We start from the raw sequence: 23137 nt of genomic DNA on the forward strand, positions 1-23137 counted from the left end.
ATTAAGATTGTTATTAAGCACTTCGTTTCCATAACTTTTTGCCTTGTGTTTAACTCGGCACTTCGATTACGTTCGATTCAAAGACGGCTTGATTGTGATTAAAACAGGACAACCAAACGTACTGACAACTAACTCGAAAGCTAAATCTCAGAACGGTTGATGACCAGAACAGATACATATGTACATAGTTTGGAGAGGCAACTTTGATTTGGAACTCTGGCGAGGCTCACTTACTGTGTTTAGCGGCGAGCGGGTGCCGCTTCTTCACCAGGCTCCAGCGACGAAGGTATCGACTCCGTAAATTCTGGCAGCAGCTCCCAAGTGGGAGCCGTCGTGGCCAATGTTCTTCTCGAAAGTGTGGTCATGTACGGATTGTCGATTATAAAGTAAATGAACAGCAAATTTAGTGCGACAAGACACAGGATAACCGAAACGCCAATTAGAATCAATACTAATTGCTGATTCATCCTTAATATCTAAATATAGGAGCGAATAAGGGTGCAGGTTTAGCTCGCTCGATTGGATCCTAGAAAAATGTGTTTAATTTAAATTGTTACTGCTTTGATATATTCTGAGTAAAATGTAAGAGTGATGAAATTATATGATATAAATTTCAATGAACCCTTGGATTAAGAAAGAGCTTGTGGTAAAGACACAGCTAAATTGGTAGCTAAATATTAAAAACCAAATAGATTTCTTCATACCGGGCGCCTTGCGTGGAAGTACACTTCATAAGCAAAGCGCACATCCAGCACAATATAAACGATCAAAATAATGTCTATAATCAGAAGCAAGGCCATAAGAATGCCGAAAATGATCACTATATGCTTCTGCTCCATCTTGGGCCACAGATATGGATAATTTTTGAAAAAAGTTGATGTGCTTGTATGGGTAGTTTTTTTTTAATTAACTGGGCTGAAAGTTTGACAGATAAGTCAAGAAAACACCTATCAGTTGATATTATATTATTTTTGATATTTGATATTATATTTCTGAATGTCTACTTTTCGGAATCTATTACTTTTCTTTTTCTTTATAAATCCATCTACAAAGAAAAGAAAGCAACGAAAATAAAAGAAAAACTATATGCACAACTTGGCAGCTATGTAATTTTCTGCGTTTCGACTTTTATTTCAGTCAAAAGAGTGAAAAACCTGACATGGCATTATATGAATTTCTTTCATACCCTTCATGTTCATCGACTCTTGTAAAACGGTAAGATAAGTGCAATTGTTTCGTAGATATCTATATATCAGTATATCCAAAACTTAAATGTCAATGTTTTACACACAGTCAAACAGTAAATTTGAAAATTATATAAGTGACTGAAGAATATTTCGTAAGTAAAATCTTAAATGGCCTTAAATAAATATCTGACTATATCTTTTTCCATTCTGCAGGCTTTAGCACATTTATCAATTCAGGATGACGGGCCCTCGAACAATTTTGGTTTATGGCTTGATTGCCATTCTGATCATCATTATCGTGATTATATCTATTATTTTGCTCGTTGGATTATATATTCACGATCCAAATCGTACAACAACAAATGAGACGACGACTGAAGAAGCCTTGACCACTTTATGGACGTAAAGGAGAAAGTCCTGTCTGTACAGTATCTCTCGTACCCAATAAAATTTGTTCCTAAAATTTTTTTGAAGAAATATAGAAATCTACAAATATATTTTTAGGTCAAAAAATGTAACCGACCGATATATTTACTGGTTTACGTCGCCCTTTAGTTTATATAAGCTCATTGATGAAATGGACAACATGCCCCAGTGGCCTAATGGATAAGGCATCGGCCTCCTAAGCCGGGGATTGTGGGTTCGAGTCCCATCTGGGGTAAGAGAGTATCCTTTTTATTTTGAATTCTTTTTTAAAATTAAATGCCTAAAAATCTGCATCTTGGATAAAAGCTGCATCCGATCGACGATCCAACCAACACTCGTTACTCAACATGGTCCCTTGCTTATTAAAAACGAGTGTTCGATTTCTTATATTTATTAATATTTAAAGCCTAAAAATCTGCATCTTGGTGATAACTGCATCCGACCGAGTTTGCAACCAAAAAGCGTTACACAACATGGTCCAACGGTTCTCAGTTCCGCCGTTTATGTGGGTCGTCCGTAGTAACAGAGCCGCTTAGAAGCCACCTGAGGGAGGAAATCAGCATAAGAGGTCCATGAACTAAAACATTTACTTACAAATATGTGGAGTGGAAAGGATTAGGATCAGAGTCGGAGGCTAAACCTAACAACAGCATTTTGGCGGAGTGTTGTAGCAGTGGGCTTTGCACGGAGCACACCACACGCAAGGCGCGTTATCCTTGTTCACAAGGTAACGCCTGGGGCAAGGAGCTTTGGGAGAAGGACGAATAGTCACACTGATCGCAAGGATCAGACTCTCCGCTGCTGTGGCGCACACAGTCCACTGCCTCCCCGTGCATCTCAAGGTTCGAAATCGGACGGACGGACAGAATTTGTGGGTTCGTATTGTGGAATGGGAGCATTTAGCTTGGAAGCAGACTTACATGGATAAGTTGGGGGTGTGTTGTAGTAGTTCCAGACACGGGGATCGGGAATGCCGCCCTCGGGCAGAGGAGGACAGCACATGCCCGGAGCAGGAGAGCACGGGATGGGAGACGGGGCTCCACATGGCGGACTGTGGGGGCCACAGCAGGGTGTTTCATTACAGGGTCCACAGCATCCACATCCGTTGCACATGTTGAGTTTGTCTAAGGCTGCGAGCGACAAGTTAATATGTTATGCTTGAACAAATATTTATAACACTCACTTTTTTGGTTGAGTTATTCTCGAAAAAATAAATTTGGAATTTAGAAAAAATTTAGAAGTCGAAGCGACTGGTCCGAGAGTCAGATATCGAATGAGGTTAGCTGTTCCCCTGGCCCAGCACATCCAGTTCAAGTTTCGGTTCGGGTTGGCTTAAAAGTCATGGCCAACTTTATGAAATTTCATTGCCTACTTGGACTTAGCAAAGTTTAAGAAATCGCCACAGATCTACATACGTATATATCTATTTATATATCTATCACTACAGCACAATATTGGCCCCGCGAATTGGTCAGGATTTGGCCTAAAGTAAAGTTGACTCATTAAGATTGGAACATGGCCCTTCCAGCTCGAAAAAAATAGGTTTAAAACAAAGTACTATCACTAAAGTAGTTAAGTCTTTAATGCCACGGAAGCCCACCCTAATACAATTCATACTCATTAATATATATATCCAAATATCTGTGGTACATATTTTTTTATGGCCTTGTAATGTTTTAACCCTAATTTAGTATTCTAAATATTTATAAATATTTGAACCATAGATAGCCATAAAGTAAATTCGACCTGTAACCCCCAAAATGCACAGAAAATAATTTCAATTCGTTTATTTGTAATTTAATGCCAAATAGATTCCAGATACCAACATATGATTTTGTATTTAAATCAAGACAGTTGGACGAATTGCATATGGGTGCCCAAAAAGCTTCGAGCCCTTCAAGTAATGGGTATTCCGCAGCTGGCTACATCTTGATTTAGCCAACGTAAATTTTTTATCAACCAAAACTACGTCACAAAACGACAACATGTCCCGCCAAGGAAGTGGCCCATCAGGATCCGATCGAAACACTTGCCAGGAAATACTTATAAACCACCTGTGGGATGAGAAAGGTAAAACCAGTGAATGCGGAAGGTATCGCAGCTACTTACACGCGACAGGATGCGGATGGAGGTCAAAGGGTCATGAAGGATTTGGGGCCTGGCAACAGCATTTGGTCCATGGATCCTACCTCTTCGCTCACGAAGCTCAGGACATGCTATCCTTGTTGACGGATCAGCGTAGTGGGCATAAAGCTCCTGCAGAAGGACATGAAGCGTCACCACAAGCAGATGTTCCAGATGCTGTGACCTGCAAAGTCCTTGGGCATGCCTCGTGCTCCTCCGCTCCATGGTTTTTACGCTCTACGGACCCCCACCGCCGGGACAGATGGACGAACAGACGTACTGATAGACGGACGGACAGGTGGACGGACAGAGACCTGGACCGGACTTACATGGGTACGTCACAGGTGCGTTATAGTAGTTCCAGACACGCGGATCGGGAATGCCGCCTTCGGGCAGCGGAGGGCAGCACATGCCCGGAGCAGGAGAGCAGGGAATGGGCGACGGAGCTCCGCATGGAGGACTGTGCGGGCCACAGCAGGGAGATATATTACAGCAGCAGGGACCGCATCCACAGCAGCCGCCGGCAACGCGTCCACCGCATCCGGCACCGCCATTTGGTGCTCCAGTGGCGGCACAGCGCATACGCTTGTTGTTCACGCCCATCATCATGTTGGCGTATCGCAGCGGGAATGCAGCCGGACCGCAGGTGGGGAAGGGGAAGCACAGGCAGGCCGGTCGGCCCTGGCAGGCGGACCGCGGGCACTTGTCCTGCAGACCGTTCCGCTTCACGCAGTCGCAGGTGGTGTACATGATGCCGCATCGTAACTCCCGGCTGCGGCATCCGCGCGGCTGGAAAGGATGCCAAACATAGTGGTCGAGTGGTCAGTGGTGTGAGGCATATGGATACTCACCTCCAACGATCCACATCCGTCACACATCTTGAGCCCGTCGAGCGCTGCAGGACAACGGATTTAAAATATACTATGTTCTTCCCGGGATAAACTTACTCTATTTGGCCAAATTAATTTCGAAGAAAAATTTTGAATTTGAAATTTGGAAAATTTTGAAGCTGGCCGAAACGAAAGGTCCGAGAGTTTGGTATCGAATGAGGAATGATCCCCACATCCCTGGCCATATTCGGTTCCTTTTGAGATGAAATGCAGAGCCAACTTGTTGGAATTATAGCCTACTAGATTTTTAGAAAGAGTTTATATTAGATTAAAAATTCAAAAAGCTTTCTCGCTCTTTTCGAAAGCTCTGTTATCAGCTAATAGTATTATGCGATCTGCTTAGAAGTCTGATAGGCGATCCTCTTTTCAGTTCATTCCAAGTTCCCAAGCTGTTCGGATTGGAGCTATGCCAAACATTGCAGTTATCGGTGCCGGGGTTAATGGTGTTGCCAGTGCCATTAAGATACTGGAACACTACGTGAACGATGGAAAGACACCCATAAAGGTGACGATCATATCGGAGGATTTCACGCCGAACACCACAGGAGATGGTTCGGCGGGTCTCTGGGGTCCCTACCTACTGGGCGGCACTTCGCAGGCGAAAGTCTAGTAAGTATTACTAGTTCTATATTATATTCTTATTTAACTTATTTTCGATCAGCAAGTGGTCGAAGAGCATGCACCAGTTTCTGGAGCAGATCTGGCTGAGCGAGGATGCCGGAGAGGCTGGGGTCTGTCTACTGCCCTGCATTCGGCTGAGCACCTCAACGGTGGCCACGGTCGAAGATTTCTGGCGTGACATTGTCTATGGAGCCGTGGATCTGTCCAAGGAACAGCTGGCGGCCTACAATAAAGGTCGCAGCGTTAAGTTCACGTAAGAATATCCCTGGATTTCCATAGATTTATACTAGCTGAAATATTAACACATCTAAACCATATCTAGGTCTGGTTTATCCTTCGTTACCTACACCTCGGAGCCCATCAAGCTACTGCCGTATTTGATGAAGCGTTTCACCCGCAATGGAGGTGTTGTGGTCCGGAAAAGGATTACAGACCTGGAGGCATTTGTAGCCGATTCCGAGTACGATGTGATAGTCAATTGCTCCGGATTGGGATCCAAGACCCTACTAAACGACGATCAAATGTACGCAGTGCGTGGACAAGTGTCCCGGGTGAAGGCCAACTGGATTTTCTCTGCCATGCTGGATGAGAGTGATGATGGCAACTATATTATACCCAAGTGAGTATATGGCAGTTACACTTCCTTGTGGGTATTTGTACTTCTGAAATATTTAAGCACCGAAAGTGTTGTCCTGGGCGGAACCCATCAGGAACGGGACTACAACTCTAAGGTGTGCCAGAAGGACAGGCGGATGATCGTGGATGGCTGCCGGCGGTACATTCCCGGCTTGGAGCACACAAAGAGCCTTTTCGATTGGGTTGGCCTCCGGCCGGGTCGCACCGAACTCCGACTGGAAGCCGAGCGCCGTGGCCGCAAGCTCCTCATCCACAACTATGGACATGGCGGCAGTGGAGTCACTTTGTGCTGGGGATGTGCCGACGATGTCCTCGATATCCTGTTGGCCGCCAAGAACGGTTCCAAATTATAAGTCAGTAGGAACGATTATTATTGTAGTTCTATAACAAAATTGGTAGTGTAAAGGTAACTAAATTCAAGAACATCTCTTTATAATAAACATTTTAATATCTTCCATTACATTTAGAAATTTCTCTATGAAAAATGTTATAAAATTAACTAATTGATATACGAGGTTTTGATTGGGTCAATGCAAGCAGATTTTTGTCTGTGTAGCACTATCGCAATGGCATGGGGATCGTATTGATAGGCTTATCACCGCCTGCTTGGAAACGTACCACTATTCCACCCCCCCATCAAAATTGGCGATCCACAATGGTGCCTCCAATTAAGTACTAGTGGAAGGGAAGCTGGGGGAATTACGATGGTGAAGCCCAAGAGTAGGCAGACATTTATGTGAAGATGACAGCAAAAAACATTTCAAATATCGTCGTCGTGCCGCTTTTCGGCTGCCTCCTTGGCCAACCTGGCTTCCAGGGCCTCGTGGAACTCCTCGAATCCGGGCATTTCGATGTACTTCAGTACCGGCGAGACGGCCAGTTCGAACAGCAGGGCGTACATCTCGTCCAGCTCGCGGAGGATGTCAAAGGGGCGGGTGTTGCCCACCTTGTAGATTGAGTAGATAGTCCGCCCGATCTCGTCGTAATCGATCAGACTGGCGGCCTCCTGGTCCACGGAGCTCAGGGCGATGAAGCTGACCCGCGGCATGTGCATGTGCTGGGCCACAAAGCCAAAGACATCGAAGATGGTCGACAGGAAATCGCGGTTAAAGTAGAGCTCATCCGGAAAGGCGATCTCGTGGACGAACAGTGCGTCGTAGGTGGAGATGCCCATGTTCGCTTTGGTCGCATCGATGAGCTCCTTTTTCATCATTATGATCTGCTGGAACAGATTCCTGGGCAACGAAGAGGGAAAGAATACCCTGCAATAAAAACAGGAATGTTACTAGTGATTATGAGGTGAATGAAAGTGGATTTTTTAGACATACCAGGAGTGCCATTCCTCCGTCATCCATTCCAGCAATCCCACTGCCCTTATCTGCGTTTCATCCTCGCTGATCATCATCACGGAGCACTCATTTCGCAGGATGTGTCGCACATACCTTTATAAAAATATTCAAATGTTCTATTACTATACATTTGTTTATAACTCTTTGATAATAGCACAGAGAATGATTTATTACCACGAATAAGTCTCTTTCATGTCCGGCAAATCGAATAGTCCCAGACTCTCATAGACTAGACTTTTCAGAAATGAATTGGACCACATGAACTCAATCACCATGTCATAGTACCTAAATATATTTTAATTTTAACATCTAAACTTTAAATATCTCTGATACATGCTTTGAATTGATGTCAACTATTTGCATGCCCTCGAAAACATCCCATTGGATATCAAACCGCAAAGTGCGGACATCTTCCATCGCATTTAAGTCACTAAGAATTTTAAAACCACTGAAGATTTTTGAATTATATTTTCGAGTTAAAAAGGGAGAAGTTAAAAGTCTGAAACTTAGGCTAAAACTACAAGATACTTTCGAAAAAAGAAAAGAAAAGCAAAGCATACTTTTTGGGTCCATAAAAAAAAGGAAGTTAACGTTCCTCAACAGACCATTATTAAGTGTTTTAAATGAAGTACATTTAAATATCTGGAATGTATCTGTGATGTTTAGAATAAGAGATACATTTCTCTATTAATGTACATAATTTCTTGCTAGAAGATTGGAATATGAGTTTGCATACTTCTTGGATGGCATTCACGTTGCTTGTAAAACTGTTGAACATATTGTTTTCCGAATACAATGGTTTTAAATTGGATTTTTCATATCCAAACGGAATAACCGTAAATGTTTATTTGTATTACGAAATGCAAATGAACTGTTTTGAATAATGTCATAATTAAACGAATATACAGGCGGTAACAATCAAGGGTGATACGTGTAAATTTAATTTGTCTAATGTCTCAATTTGAATAAATTGCCACCACATAAAAGCAAATGCAGCCCAAAAGAATGTAAATAACAATCGCACCCATTTTGTGGGTGAAATTCAGTGGAAGGCGGCTATCGTAGTCAAATGGAAGCCAAACCAAATCCACCCTCCAGCCAAAAAAAAAAAGAAATGTGCCAACTGAGAACACGTCCTGGAAAATACACCTTGGATTCCTTATTTTAAAATTCAAAGACCATCGGGTGTCATTTACTAGGCAACAAACCAATTGAATAACCGAATTTGGCTCGGATGCTCCCTCATTTCCTAAAAGGATCCCTTCTCAGCAAGACAGCGCATTTTTAAATGTTTCACATCCTTGTCCGTGAGACAATTGAATATTTAAATACAAGCGACACTTTTAATGGCTGGCATCGGATGTCAGTTGGACCGCTGCCACTCGCATTTGTGGCATAGCTATTCAGGACACGTATGCCGCCGTCTCATGTCGTCCTGATAAATTCAATATCGAAAAGAAATAACTTAATTTTTGGCATTATCCGACGGGGGATTTATTTGAAAGCGCTCTTCTCTTTTCTCTTCATTTTGTAGAAGGAATGGGTCGAGCTTAGTGGAGCTGAAACATTCAGCAGCGGCTTTGGCTAAGTCCGCAGTGGACTTTATGATGTTGCATAAAGTGTGTGTGTGTGGCGGGCATAAAAACGTCTCATTTGGGACTCATTTAATCCGCCAAATTGTTTGCACATTTGCCACACTCACCGTCGCACATCCTTTCATGCCACAAAAAGGTAAAAGGTAAACGATTCGGTGCCGCAACAATAGCAAGTTTCAATTCATTCGAAAATCGCTTAACGTCAGCCGGGCGGTTGAGCATGTTTTTCAGCGCACACCTGCGCATTCCCTCGGAATCGGGAACTGTATGGTGCCACCCAATGGTGGTGCTGGTCTGTTGGATTTTGGGTGGATCTGGGTGGCTCTGGGTGGTGCTACTGTCCGCCGTGACTTGCATTCGCCGCTTGCGTTTAAAATCGAAAATACACAACGAAATGGAATGCAGCCGAAAAGCAACGGTGTCGGCAGCTAAACGGCGATCAGAACGAAGTTTATACATTCTAAAGATAGTAGTTCTAAAGATATATCATTTTTAGACTTTTTCTATTAATAAACCTATAAATTAACTTACTAAAAAACATTACTGAAAACAGTTTTTGAATCACTTTCATTTATAGAATAGTAATGCAGACATGACACCATGTACTTCAATATTTAAATTGATTGGTATATTTTTCTTAGCTAAAGTTTCTTATAAATTTATACACTCTGCACCCCAATTAACGAACCCTTGACAGGGTATGTCAGTGAAATGTGATTGTGATGGCTGAAAAAGCCGGCTGACAATGGATTGCGGGTTGGTTGGATTGGCCTGAACTGGGCTGGTTTCGATTCTGTTGGAATGGGATTCTGGGAGCTGTGCACTTGTTAGCCGCAAGGTGTTTGCAACCTCATCAGGGGCAGCCCACTTTCCCATACCCATTTTCATCCGGTTGAAGCTTCGCGGTTGTCGAAAGGCAAACAAATAAACAAACAAGTCGTCAGCAAGGGTTCAACAAAAGCAGAGTGCTCAAAGTAATTCAAAATACAGTCAAATGGGGAAGGAGTTGGATAATCCACGGATAATCTATGTGCTGCCGTAGTGTTTGATTATTTAGCGTTTAAAAAGCGCTTAGTCTAAGTATCTTTCGGATTCACTGCTCTGCAGATGTTGAAATACATGCAATTTTTCCTCTGGAACTTTTCCCGACAACGATTTGCTCGTTCACTTTGGGGAAAAATTGCGTAGCGATCATAGCTCATAATTATGCTTGTAAAAACAAATTAAACTTCAGTTATATACTCCATTTTGGCTCTTCACAAACTCCCGTTGTCTGCTGGCTGATTTTGGGTCTTAAAATGACTTTACCAACGGCAAGAGAGGCTTCATTTTTTAGCAACTTGAAACAATGTTGTGAACAAAGCTCTTTTCAAGCTAAAAGTAGCTACTAATGTCGCAGAAAGTACAAAAATTAAAAGATAATAATATATGCTTTAAATGGATTATTACATGTAAACATAAATAAATCTATTTTCAACAAGAACCAATTTAAATTCATTATTATTTAAATAGTTATGAGTTTGTTTTTCTTTACTCGCTTATCTTAGTATGATTATCTAAATGGCTCTTATATATTAATATGCCTTAAAGTTTTTAGCTATTTTCACATTTCCCGGTGAGCAGCACTGCAGAGCATTTCGGCCTTTAAGAAAGACGTTAAGAAACTTCGGGCTCGCTTTTAACTCACTTAGGTCGCTTGCGACTTATGCTAAACTTTTCAATTGCCTCTTATTACAGTTGTTATTGCTGTTGCCGCGCGCTTTTCATTGTTGCGCGGACTCGAGTGAAATGCAAATTTATTCAAAATGGGGGAAAATGGAAAAGTTAGCCGTGTCTGCGAGCTGCGAGTGGAAGGGCTACGGCCATAATTAAATATCATATTTTCGCATTTATATTTGCATTTCAGCCAGCCATTTCTTTTTATTTTACTCTTAATTTGTTTTGCCCACATAATTCCCTTAAAGTTTGGACAACTGAGGAAAGCCAAGGATTGAAGGAAAAAACTGTAGCGATTGGCATATGAAAAATACTATTAGCTGCACGCGATTTTCCAATAAAATTCCAATGGGAAAATCAAATTCCGGGCGAAAAGAGTTGGCAGCGACGGCGGCTGAAATCAGTTACAACTATGGCCAGTTATCTCAGCGGGTCATCTCCACGAAAGGACAATTATCGGTGGACATGCTAATTTGTGCGTGGCCAAAGGACTCTGAGCCAAAGAAAAAAAAACGGCTAAAGCAGAATACCTCAATATTTGTTGACGGAACGTGATTTGGCGCATTTGCCGTCGCCGCCGTGAAATGGAGCCACCAACAACAACATGCGACCGCGCCCATTATGAGCACATCAAAAGGGGCAGGGCCACACCCACCAACCACAAACACACTCTTCCACTTACAGGTACACTAAGGAAAATGAGGTACCAAGAATGGCTGGTTTTCAGTACCATTGGAACAAGTTTCTATGGTAATATCCGATTTAAAATAAATCTTTACTGAATAAAATTAATATTTATAAGCTAATTAATATACTAATTGTCTAGTTAAGAGTATCTACTATATTCATTAGAAAATTATGTTGAGAAGTTGATTTATTTAAGGGCAGTTTCATTACTACCCCACAAGTACTTATATTCTCCAATTGCTTAAAAGCTGTCTGTGATTAACTCTCGAAATGTGTTTCAGTGTACTCTGTGGGCACCTCCCGCGGTGCGTTTTCCAGAAATATGCAATACGCTTTGTCCAAGCTGAGCAAACAGCAAACAGGCGCTTAACCAGAACCCTTCTGGAGCCACCAAATGGGAGGTGGAACCACGAAGCGTATCCGCTGAACACGCAAACCCAAAGGGTTAATTAATTTAATGCGTTAACCCGATCCGCGCAAACGGGGCTCCTCTAACTAGACTATTGAAATGCCATCAAGTCAGGGCAGATTCTAAATATATATGTATGTGCATAAGTGCGCGAAGGAAGCTCGAAAGGTATTTGAAGCCACTCAAGGAAGCGCCACCATCTCATCCGTAAGTTATCGAAACTCCGCCTCCGAAGACGTGGAAAGACCACACCCTCGGTTTTCCCAGGCAGTTCAACGTCTTTGATGTAAACTTTGATGAAAAGAATGAGGGAATGGGATCCGGTCCTGGCCCCAAGCTATACCTTTTCAATTTTCCGCATCGGAAATGACTTTTCTTTCTGGTTACGTACGTAATGGAGTCCGTGGCGAATCTTTATTAGCTTCGCAGAGAAAGAATATAACGATTCTCGCCCCATGCGACCAATTAAAGTCGTTTGCCTGCTAATTATAAACTTATTTCCAATTAATCAGGCCTTCAATTTTCGCTCCTTGAGACTCCATTCGTGTCTTTTTGGGGCGGGGTTAGCAGGCTGAAGGGGGCGGGGCAGGCGCGATGTCAACGCCAATTGATTGCTGACTCCGACATGGGTCCTTGAATAATTCATCAGGACATCGCCGTTGCCGTTGATTTCTATTGATTGCGAAGTACCGAGCGTCTTGTTACCAGCTCCTTCGTGTCCTGCGCCCACTAAATTATTCCACACAAAAAAACAAGGAGCATCGATGGCCCCCGCTTGGGGACACCATCGAGATCACCATCAACAGCCTATCCACCTGCCATTAAGCACGCTTAACCTGACAGCATCCTTATGCGACTACCGCCCAGCACAGCGATAAACATTAAGTTGTCAATAAAGGTAATTCATTATGTCGCACTCGAATACCCGGGGGAGCAACTCTGCGGCTCGCCCACGGTAGCACACGTATCCTTGGCATCCATCCAGCCTCCTCCGGACTCCTTTGACAGTCGCACTCGCTCCGTGGTAAAAATACGCCGCGTTGTATAGGCAATAAAAACGCTTATTGCTCCACGTTTGCCCGCAGCCAAATGCGTTGAGGTCGCAGTTGCAAAAACTCAAATGGAGCTTTTATGGGCAGCCATATGATGTGGTTTTTCCGCAAGGCATCGGACCTAAAGAACTTTCGTACTAGTAGCGGGCTTAAAAGTGGATACAATCAATTTGTAGCTACCAAGTTAAAATAGTTTAAAGTATATGCATTTAACACCTAAGAGAGTCAAGTTGTTCATACAGATAGTATTTACAATACTCTTCGTTTTGTCAAACCATGAGTACTTTCAAAAAACTTGTCTTGCCTTACCCATGAAATATATTCATTAAGAATACTAATGAAATAGATACAGCTTCGTGTGCTTTGTTTTCTGATGCCATTTCAAGAGGTTGGCACTTCAAACCACTTGGTACTTGGTACCTTATGGCTGGATGCTGGTGCTTCGGCACTCGCGTGACACGTCAGATCAATTTTTCGAAATATATTTTCTTCGAAATTTATTTGCCTGTCATTAGAGTTTTTGCGGAACGTGCTTTGGTCGCATTTGCAAGTGCTCCGCTGGGGACGACTATGTTCGACATGGAAAAGCCAGCGACTAGCGTTTGGAACGGGGGATGGACTTTGGAGCTGGAGCTGGAGCCAGAGTGGGAAACCAATATCGGTGGAAAAAGTCGCAGGACTAGCTGACTTCTCTGTCGTTTAGAGGGCAGCGGAGGCTGCGAGGGGACACTTTTGTATCTGTCGGATACACGTAACCCGGCAGACACACAGGTACAGATACAGATACACACGTGTGTGCTTTATGAAAATTGCATTTCAATTGACAAACACGGGCGAGTGGAGCATAAAATATGGCAATTTACCTCCATCGTGCTCAACTCTTTCGTGCTTTATGCCTCCACGGCATATTACGTTGATGAAATTGTTTTCGTTTCGACAATTTTCGTGTGGCTGAGTGGCAGGATAACTTTGGGATGGAGGGGGGCAACGTCTGTCCAGGATATTTATTATTTTATTAGCGACGTGTGTTGCGTCGGTGGCGGGCCGTCCATTCTGGGTGTGGTGCAATTTTTACGGATAAACCCCTTTCGCAGTTGGCCCAAAACCCCGTGCCTAGTTGGTTATGATAATTAAGTAATGGCTTCGTGGCGTCGGCACATGGCCAAACATCCGGACATCCGTAAGTGTTGACCACTCGAGCGTTACATATATGCAAACAGGATTCGGGATAGTTTGGATGGGTCAATATTTGTATCTTCTACTCGTTCGCTGTCATATGTCAGTTATAATATGATCGAACAAGCGTTTGTATCTTTTAAATCATACTTTTGACATGAAATCTGTAAGCATTATCAACCAACTATATCTAACTGTTGCATTATGTTGAAAGCCTTGAAGTTTCTGCTTAAATGAATATTTAGCATTCATTTGCTGTTTTTTACAAGTGCCCATAATTTCACACGAAATCCAGATTGTTTATCGTATTTTCACGGTATCCGTTCAACCGAAATCGCCTTGAGTTCATTTCAAGCAATTCATTGGGCAATTAGCAGCCTTCTCGATGGCCACAAAACGATTTATGAAACGATTTTTATTTATGAATTTATGTACACATGCCACCTCAACAACCACCAGCTAGCCACCAATCGATGATAAAAGACTTGCGCCCCGATAAACCCCAAAAGGCGCAGAAGTTTGGCATTCCGAGTCAGGTGATGATGGTGATGGTAATGGTGTATGTGATTGTGATTGCCCAGTATACATATACGATTGCATGGACTATGGTCTGGAATATGGTATATGGGAGCCTGTAATCGCAGGGCGTTATCACTATAGCTTAGCACCTTTCGTAAGTTCGTAAGTAAGCTGGTCAACCGTTTTTTATCACCATATCTGGACAGCAGAGTGAAGAGTCAGGCCAGTGAATGGCGGTGGACTGGGACGGGGGCAAAGGTCAGAGCGCGGCATGGAGCACAAAAGAACTTAGTGCTTCCTAATTGCGCACTAAATTAACCGAAATCAACAGCAAAACAACGGAAAAACAGCTGGAAGAATAAATAATAATGAATGGAAGGCGAACTGGACTCGGAATCGGATCGTAAAGCCGTCAGCGCACATTGAACATGAAATGCACCGCCAATCAAAAAGGCGCACATAAAATTACCCAGTGAATTGCCGAAAAGAAATTAACTCCCAACTCTTGCGCCCACCCTCGCCCCAATAAATGGTTATAATCTACGTACTCTTTAAATTTAAAAACTCAACTTGTGGTGTCTGCCGCATCTGCTGGCACCGCCTCTTGTGTCAAAACTGCGGCTGCTGATTTTCAGCGGGTTCCGAATCGAGATCCGAAACAATTCAATTCGTCTCGGAATTTCAAGCAAATGAGCAATTTGGGGATAATAATAATAAATAGTAGTTTGAATAAAGATTACAAAATGTTGCATATTTCTTGGATAATATTTTTCAACTAAATTCAATCTGTAGCACAAATAAGCCATACTTCAATCAGTTATGTTCAAATATAATGTGGTAAAAATGGTATCTATAAATTACCATTATTTTAAGCTTAGTAAACCAAAGAAATTAACCCTTCTTTTTCAGGGTCATTTTGGTGATGGGGGCTAATGGATGATCAGCCGCCCCCTTGTCCACCCCCAAAAAAGTATCTCAGAATCGACGCCCGCAATGTCATTGAGAAAGCATTTTCGTCAGCGACTCAGCGCGATCAATTTAAATTAAGCCGAAGATTTGGTTTTAATTAAAAATCTTCAAATACGCTTAATGACAATTAATTGGTCAACATCAGGCCAGTCATCGCCGTCGAATTCGAAATCGTCGCCCTCACATCGATAGATTTGAAGGGCAAGATATCTGGAGGGATGGATGGATGCATGGAGGATCTCTGTGGCCAGATGGCCAGAAGTCACGCAACCTTCATAAAGCCATCGGAATCGGGGCTTTTGCTCTTTGAAGTTACAGCTGCTGTTGCGTGTTGCGAATGGAGATTTCTTCGCCGATTTTTGTTCAATTGAAACAAATCGAAAGAGAGCGAATTCAAGGGGCGCCACCCTGGAAGAATTCTTCTTACTGGCTGGATCTTCCGTAGCGAGGAGTTATGTTTTCCCCTAAGCGTACGTTCTTCTGTCACCCTAGTTAGCATTACTAACCTTGTTATGTTGATAAATGACCTCGCAACCTATTATTATTTTAGCAAGTTACAAACCCACTAATTCGTTTGCTGTGTGTGCGGGTTTTAATTAAGCCAAGAAAGGTGACTCTAATGACTAGTTATGCACTCAGTGGCCCAATTGGGGAAATGCACACGATAATCTGTGAACTTTACACCCGACAATGGGCTAGGTGCCATCACCCACATCCATTTGCCCCCACTCTCGTCCAGGATATGGGATAGCTGACCGGCTGACGGTCCCCGAAGACAACACAACTGATGGACTGCTGATGACATAATATGCAAATAGAGTGCCACAAACCACAACCAGCAACAGCACATAAAATATCCCCTGCAAATCGGGGTGGTACGAGTACACCTTCCAAGTCTGACCTGTGAATAGTTTTTAGCTTGATTTCTTCAGGGAATATCGTATCCAGAGCTTTGCTCGAGCTGACAAAACGAAGGAGTTGCTGTGCTTACAACCATGTTAGAGATGGCAAAATAAAGTTCTATAAATGTTATGGAAGTATCTCATCATGAAGATACGAGTGAAGTGGTTTAATGGTGTAAGATTGTCTTTAAGCTATGCATGGTTTCTCCTTAACAATTTTTCAGTTTGAAGTTTCCAATTTATGGATCTGTTGTGCGCTACCATCCCTAACTATTCTATATTTACTAGCAAAGGGTCATTCAGTTGACTTGTCGCTTCCACGTTCCCGTCGCCTTAGTAATTTGCTTAATTACTTTAACTTGTAAATAGAAGCGAAGGATAACGACTGCTACTAGAGGTACAATCAAAAGAAAGGTGCGGACTAATCGCACCGCTGGATAAACGAGCTGCGCGACTAGTGGTGTGAGAGTTTTGCATAAGCGTAGCGTTTTGGCTGTAATTAAAATAATTACCCCTTCCGATTAACCCAGTTTCGAGGTTCGTTGCTCAATTTTCTGCATTTCGCTGCTCTGCCAGTCTGCTCCGTTTCCATTTTCATTTCCATTTCCATTTCCACTTCCATTAGCCGGGCATTGTGGTCGCCCGGAGCTGTTGCTATTATGTTGTCACATGTGAACTGAGCCGTGAGCGAAGCGATTACGGAAGGGGTGTTCCGGATTCTAGATTGCGGAAAGGGGTAACCGGAAACGGGAGGATACAGTGGCAAGCGCATAAGGACATCACGCCTTGGGGCGCTGATTGTTCCTTTTGTTGCCTTGTTGCCTTGCTGTTCCTGTCCTCCTTGTCGTAGGCTGCCGGCCGATTCGAGACTTACCCTTTGATCCCGATACCGCCGGAGAGTCAACCCCCCATCGACATTGGCGGAGCGACATTATCCCATAATTATAGGGCCACCGTATGCTGAACTGGGACTGGGACACGTGCGCCTTCTGTTCTGTTCACTTGAGCCAATATTTATGCAACAATTTAACCGCAAAATTTATTAATACCCTTGCCAAATTGTTTTAAAGCTTTGTTCGACCGGAAAATTGCTGCCGAACCCTTTTTTCTGCCCACAATGTATGTCTTTTATGTTGTGGGTAATTTTCAGATTATCAGATTTATGTTTTGCCTCAAACGGTTTCAATGATTCTTTTGGCACAATTGGGTTGTAACTTGAATCTCCCAAACAGTTGCACGTATTTATTGTCTAGAATTACGTATTTGTATATAAAGAGGTTACTCTACATTTAAAACTCATATTTTTAGAATAAAGATCCAATGTACATCAAGTATCATATCCATGAACTGAAATCGCAATAGCACTTTCGACTTCTGCTCCCAATTGCTCGTCTGTCTCCTTTTCAGTTCCATAAAAAGCAAATAAAACAGTTAAGAACAATTAAGTTTTTGAAATCATGCAAAAGTTCGAAAATGTCAAACTCCGAAGCGTGAGAAACGTTTTTGCACTGATGTTGAATCAAAACCTCCGAGAAGGATAGCGATATATTTTACAATTAACGAATGCCACTCAGCTTGGCGAATTGTGGGAGACAAAAAACTGCAGTGCACTGAAAGAAAATGCGCTGAAAACCTAGTAACACCATCTAATTTAATAAGCTAATTATTATTCATAAATATAATTAAGCATCTTGTTGATAATATGGTAGTTAGCTAGAATTAGTTCTCCGACTTCTGGACATATCTGAGATATTTCTTGTAGTGAAGGGGTGTCAAGCTCAAATCGTTTCAGTCATGCGATTTTTTCCCTCAATCAAACCCAGCCCGGCTCCATCTCCATCGCGGTCTCCAGTCCGATCCGGTCCGGCCTGGCCTGGCCTGGCATTGGTGTCCGGAACGTCATGTATCCGTTGCCGTTGGCGAGCCGTTCCTATGGCTCTATCAGTATCTGTATCTGTATCTGGATGTGTAGTCGCATCGCAGTCATGTCACCCTTTTCATTACGTTCCATTAAGAGTGTTGGGGGATTAATTGAATTTAATTGATTTGCCAAAGCAGACTAAATTGGCCACACTGTCTAGATTCCGGGGGCAGCACCGCCGCAGCGCAACAGATACTCGGCCCAGACAATTATCCATGAGATACAAACGTATCCGAGTGTGTGGTGCACATTACACCCGGAGCGAAGGAGACATCGGCATTGGCTGCATCTCTGTGTTGGTTGGCTGGCTCACTGGCTCGCTGGCTAAATTAATGAGCACATGAATTCGGATTCCCACTTTGGCTGCTACAATATGATCATCTAACAGTGCCTGCAAATAGTACATACACTCCTCCGTGGCCTATGCACATATGACATCATCGCCAGCTTGGCTTTTGTGCGGGTGCCTCGGTCCCTCAGTCCATCTTCCTATTTGTTGTTATTACTGTTGTTGTGGTTGGTTTAATTACACAACGAGCTCACAGTTTGAGTTTCAGATACTTTCGTAGAGCTCCCTGCGGAGGCGTGGGATCCGAGCAAATGGAGTTGGAGCTGGAGTTGATTGGCTTTTCAAGTAACCGCGTTGACACTTTTGACAATGGAACTTGTTAGTTATCGGGCTTGTAGCTGCTGCTTTGGCCAATTAATGCATGCAATTAACTTTCCAAGTCTAAATATAGATTCTAATAATCGCATGGGTGTTTGCTCCAATTTTATTTTCATGCAGTATTCAGATCCTTAATGGAATGAGAACTTCTAGCGAACTTAAGTAGGAGTATGGTATCAAATCAAATTAACTTAAACTCCAGATTTCGAGTCAGAAAATAATAAGCTATTAAACACTAAAAGATATCATTATTCACTATTCCATTTTTCCCACTTTATAATTTTAAACACACATATTTCGAATGGCACTCGCAATTGATTGCTATTGGGATTTTCTTTTCCCTTAAAAAGGCACCTAATGTTTACGCTAAAATCACAATTTAATTATTTAAAAGCTCGGTGGACAGAAAGAGAGCGCGAAAAAGACACAAATAATGTGCACAATGTATACATATACCTCTATGTATTTTGTATTTTTTTGGCTGGCTAAAGCAAATAAAGCCGTATGAGAGCAAATATTTTTGTTCGATTTGTATTTGTTTTACCTTGATTTGCACGGCGCTGTCCCAAACGGTAGGCTCCGCCCATAACATGGCTCTGGAATGTCTGTTATCAGCCAGCTACGTTTTTTATGCTTTTTGGCATACGTCTGTGCTCCTTCAGCACACACGATGCGGGCGAGCACCCAACCACCACCCCCTCCAGGGGGGCCTTGGTCGGGGCCACCAATTGGGGGTTCTCGGAGGGGCGGCTCCTCCCACTCGAGAGTGGGCCACTCGGCAATCCAATCACCGTCGACTCGCCACTGCGCATGGTGGAAAAGGGGAGGGGCGGATGGGTGACTGCGATTGCGCCTCTGTTTTCAGTGATAACAAATCTTTATCGAGGCAATGGTTGCTTATCTGGACACGAATGGAAAATCAATCGATTCAATCGAGTTTCGTTTGTTTGGTAATTAGCTTTTGGACAATGTTTTCGCTGCCCCCATCCCGCTGCCCCTCTTCTGTTTTCGGTGTGTATTTGCATTAAATATCTCGGCCTTTGTTGGTTTTGTGTGGCTAGAAAAAATACAAACTTGTTGAAAAACATTTACGGAAACTAGGACAGTTGTTTTTACGAACAAAATACAATTAAAGGTCTAAAGGGAAAGTGATCAAGCTTTATTCATGTGTTTTTTAAATGCTACGATGCTATGAATACTTTGATTTTCTGATTACAGATAAAATTGTAAGTACTATTTAGTTTTTAACACATATTTGAAGTTACCACTTTTTGTAGGTGCAATTACCTCTGCTTCTGCAATGGTTGAAGTGATTACTGGCCAAGTTCCCATGGATCTCTGACAGGAATGGTTATCCCACACAGAACGATGACCGCTGCAACCGTACAACTTACGGATAATATCTAAAAAGACTTATCTCTGGCCATAGCCAAAGGTAGTCCCGGTAAACAGACGTGTGTCATAAACATAATTACAACTTATCAATAAAAGCGAGCACTAACCCGGTAGACTCCGTGTCGCCACAAAACCCATTCCACACACAATTCCCTTTATCGGAGCAACTTATTTGCTTTCTGCTGGCTTACAAGTTGTAAATTATACAAATAACGATCAACAAAGGTGCACACTGAAACCCAGCCAAGTGGGATCATATGTCAGCTTGCTCTTAACTAAACCATTTCACCTCATCTCCTCATAATATTTCTTAGCCAAAGTTTGGATCTTCAAGAAAAATGATTGAAAACTTAAGATTTCCGCTACTTGACAACTAATCGCTTCATTAGAACTACACTGAACCCATAAGCTGTCAGTAATTACAATAAAAATTGCTGTTTGGATAAATCGAGGTGTCATAAATACTTGTAAACAATTCAGTCCTCTTTCAGCGATCTGTGCGTGGTAGTACTACTTAACCGATATGCTGCAATGGTTCGGATGGTCGGGGGAGGCTATAAAACCGGAGTTTTATTTCAATCTGCCGCCTCCAGGTTAAATATATGGGCCTATCAACGGAAAAGCGCAATCGATCTGTGACCCACCATCGAACTGTTCTCCACCGATTAGATAAGGCCCACAACCTGAACCAACACCCTCACTTCCCCTTTTGAAGGGCCAGGGGCTCCAAGCCACCAGTAACTATCCAATCATTTGGCCAAGCGCGTCCTGTTTATGCATCCCCGATCCAGGGGCAACCACGGCAATATCTGAGCCCAGTGGAGCCCACACGAGCAGCCCACCAACCATCGATCTATAAAGAGGCACTAAATCAACAATAGCACCGCCGCAGCACTGAGTGGAGTAAGAGCTATAAATAAATTATTTATAGCTTCGGTGGTGGAATATTGCCACCACACAGAGGTAATAGATGGATGGATCGCCTGGCGGTACGGTATCGGCTTGAGTCCGGTACGCCGCGGAATACGTTTGCTATACGGCTGCACCAAATGGACGGAGGTGGAGGAGGAGCGGCTATATGGAATTCCAATTGCACTACGCTAGGATTCTCTCGCATTGCACACCGTGAATTATAATATTTGATTAAGTAAATTATCCCATATCCCATAAATATACTTATCAAATTCAAACTGCGCTATAATTCCCAACTGGTTCTTGATATGCAAAATAACTCTATCCTTCAATCTGTTTCTCATTTAACCAACCAGCACATAAATATATTATATTTACCTCTTTGAATTTCCCACTTTATTTCTTTCTGTGTAGAGAATAGAGCGAACCGACGAAAATTACTCTGATAACCGATTGTGTGCGCTGATAACTGATAGCCATGTTATTATTAAGGGCTATTAAAATTCTGATTGAAAATTCATGTCAAAAATATATTTTATTATCCATTATAAAACTTCATTTCGGTTCTTGATTACAACCGGGCAATATAGAATCCAATCGAATTGAAACGATTCGAATTGTTCGAAAACGATAGCTTACACTTCTACGGTGATATGGCAATGCGAGTGCATAGATAGCGTTTTCAAATAAAAGCCGGTTGAGTTATCAGACTACCATATATGATGTCTAGCCTTATAATAACTACTCTATGTAATTTCTTACGGGATAGGATTTGTTCAACTTATAGACTTTTTATGAGTTCGTGTTATTTAAAGTTTATAGTGAAATTGATTTTCCTAATTGCACTTTAAATTATTTTTTAAGCATACACAACAAAGGAGAGTAAACATAACCCGAACTTCTATCTTTAGTTTTTAAGTTTTGCATCTAATATCATCTTCTTTTAACCCAATAGAATTTTTTGTATTCATAAGATTCCTTTGTTTGAAACTGGTTTTTCTACTTCACTTTGCTCAACAAGCAAATTCCGTCGGATTTTAATGGACGCACGTCAATCTCCTCTCCATACCATTCAGATTTGTAGACGCTTCTCTAATTGGAACTAGAGCAGATAGGGAATGGGATCGGTACCCATCCGATGGGAATCGGAGCGGAGAGCACTCCACTTGTTCACACTCCATCCTCGACGCACTAAATTTGGTGTGTAATTCTTTAAATCGTTGCCATGTGTTGGAGGAGCGATGCCAAAACCGAGTGACACCAATAATCCGAAGCTGGGATCTGGGACGCCCAGAAAGATATTCAAATCTGTGGCGAAGACTGGAGGGACAAACGGGAGCTCATAACACTTATTTATGCGACCGATGAAATGGGAACATTAGCTCTTTGTGTTTTGTAAATATTTGTCATAATTTCGAGGGGCGCCCAACGACATGTGCGCCTCAACCAGACAGTTTTTTTTTTTATTTTTTCAGGGCATTTAAAGATACCCCACCACCATTGGGCATTTGTTTTCCGAGTTGTGCTTTTAATGTCGCAATTAAATGCATGAGTTTTTTAAAAATTAGATGCCTGTCAAAATTGTCTAATTTATGGTTCACAGAAAGCTTTGCTCCCAAATTAAGAAGCTATTGGGAAGCCAGCTTCTGCTTATTTTCAAAACATTCTGTTGGAAACTCAAACTGAAAATATATTTTAATTTCTGGTAAGAAATGCATCTGCTTAAAACTTAAAGACTAGCCCCTACATTGTTTGCTATTGATTAAACATTTGGTAGATTTGGATCATAAAGATCTTATTTAATCAATGGCTTATATAGCCCTTAAGAAATAAAGTTTGGCACATTTAAAAAAGTATTGTTTTAATAATAGTTCCGGAAAGTGATCATCTAAATAGAAATTTCGCCTTAATAGTTCCCGAAGGAGATCATCTAAATCTTCTCTGTTGTTACTTCTAGTCACGTATCTGCTGAGTAGTATGAAAA

General features: G+C 42.3%; 3 protein-coding genes and 1 non-coding gene across 9 annotated transcripts; 2 read left to right on the plus strand and 2 right to left on the minus strand.

Annotated features, from left to right (window-relative positions):
- The first annotated feature begins 1775 nt into the window (after positions 1 to 1775).
- On the plus strand, positions 1776 to 1848 carry Trnar-ccu. The gene has a single exon. It is a non-coding gene; the product is annotated as a tRNA-Arg (tRNA).
- A 140-nt stretch (positions 1849 to 1988) lies between these two features.
- On the minus strand, positions 1989 to 4792 carry LOC117150487 (male-specific sperm protein Mst84Dd-like). Of its 5 annotated transcripts, none has more exons than XM_033317390.1 (5): positions 4685 to 4792; positions 4589 to 4632; positions 4192 to 4526; positions 2534 to 2709; positions 1989 to 2156 (listed from the first exon to the last, which is right to left on the minus strand). In XM_033317390.1, the coding sequence occupies exons 2-5, from the start codon at positions 4613 to 4615 to the stop codon at positions 2146 to 2148; spliced, it is 549 nt and encodes a 182-aa protein (XP_033173281.1). In that variant the 5' UTR covers positions 4616 to 4632; positions 4685 to 4792; the 3' UTR covers positions 1989 to 2145. The 5 variants fall into 5 exon arrangements, 4 of the variants coding, with proteins under 4 accessions (XP_033173281.1, XP_033173280.1, XP_033173279.1 ...); XR_004460768.1 differs by lacking the exons at positions 1989 to 2156; positions 2534 to 2709 and adding exons at positions 3386 to 3667; positions 3723 to 3869 and having other exon boundaries at positions 4229 to 4526; XM_033317389.1 differs by lacking the exons at positions 4192 to 4526; positions 4589 to 4632; positions 4685 to 4792 and adding exons at positions 2208 to 2360; positions 2797 to 2906 and having other exon boundaries at positions 2696 to 2743.
- Positions 4793 to 5010: 218 nt separating this feature from the next.
- LOC117150485 (D-aspartate oxidase) lies at positions 5011 to 6344 on the plus strand. Its single transcript, XM_033317384.1, has 4 exons — positions 5011 to 5236; positions 5289 to 5501; positions 5571 to 5867; positions 5925 to 6344. Exons 1-4 carry the CDS (start codon positions 5034 to 5036, stop codon positions 6235 to 6237), a joined length of 1026 nt encoding a protein of 341 aa, XP_033173275.1. The 5' UTR covers positions 5011 to 5033; the 3' UTR covers positions 6238 to 6344.
- Positions 6345 to 6375: 31 nt separating this feature from the next.
- On the minus strand, positions 6376 to 7650 carry LOC117150486. Of its 2 annotated transcripts, none has more exons than XM_033317385.1 (4): positions 7571 to 7650; positions 7408 to 7518; positions 7213 to 7326; positions 6376 to 7146 (listed from the first exon to the last, which is right to left on the minus strand). In XM_033317385.1, the coding sequence occupies exons 1-4, from the start codon at positions 7648 to 7650 to the stop codon at positions 6645 to 6647; spliced, it is 807 nt and encodes a 268-aa protein (XP_033173276.1). In that variant the 3' UTR covers positions 6376 to 6644. The 2 variants fall into 2 exon arrangements, with proteins under 2 accessions (XP_033173276.1, XP_033173277.1); XM_033317386.1 differs by having other exon boundaries at positions 6645 to 7146; positions 7567 to 7607.
- Between the last annotated feature and the right edge of the window lie 15487 nt (positions 7651 to 23137).

Source organism: Drosophila mauritiana, chromosome 2L, assembly GCF_004382145.1.
Source record: "Drosophila mauritiana strain mau12 chromosome 2L, ASM438214v1, whole genome shotgun sequence".
Classification (NCBI taxonomy): domain Eukaryota; kingdom Metazoa; phylum Arthropoda; class Insecta; order Diptera; family Drosophilidae; genus Drosophila; species Drosophila mauritiana.

Excerpts from the sequence above, each read along its gene's own strand:
- LOC117150487 (XM_033317390.1), bottom strand. The coding sequence starts at position 4,615 with ATGTGTGACGGATGTGGATCGTTGGAG. Across the intron at positions 4,527-4,588 it reads ACGGATGTGGATCGTTGGAG|CCGCGCGGATGCCGCAGCCG; the intron begins GTGAGTATCCAT and ends CATCCTTTCCAG. Across the intron at positions 2,710-4,191 it reads TGTGGCCCGCACAGTCCTCC|ATGCTGTGGACCCTGTAATG; the intron begins ATGCGGAGCTCC and ends CAACGGATGTGG.
- LOC117150485 (XM_033317384.1), top strand. The coding sequence starts at position 5,034 with ATGCCAAACATTGCAGTTATCGGTGCCGGGGTTAATGGTGTTGCCAGT. Across the intron at positions 5,502-5,570 it reads GGTCGCAGCGTTAAGTTCAC|GTCTGGTTTATCCTTCGTTA; the intron begins GTAAGAATATCC and ends AACCATATCTAG. Across the intron at positions 5,868-5,924 it reads GGCAACTATATTATACCCAA|CACCGAAAGTGTTGTCCTGG; the intron begins GTGAGTATATGG and ends GAAATATTTAAG.
- LOC117150486 (XM_033317385.1), bottom strand. The coding sequence starts at position 7,650 with ATGGAAGATGTCCGCACTTTGCGGTTTGATATCCAATGGGATGTTTTC. Across the intron at positions 7,327-7,407 it reads ATGAAAGAGACTTATTCGTG|GTATGTGCGACACATCCTGC; the intron begins GTAATAAATCAT and ends ATTTTTATAAAG. Across the intron at positions 7,147-7,212 it reads ACGGAGGAATGGCACTCCTG|GGTATTCTTTCCCTCTTCGT; the intron begins GTATGTCTAAAA and ends TTTTTATTGCAG.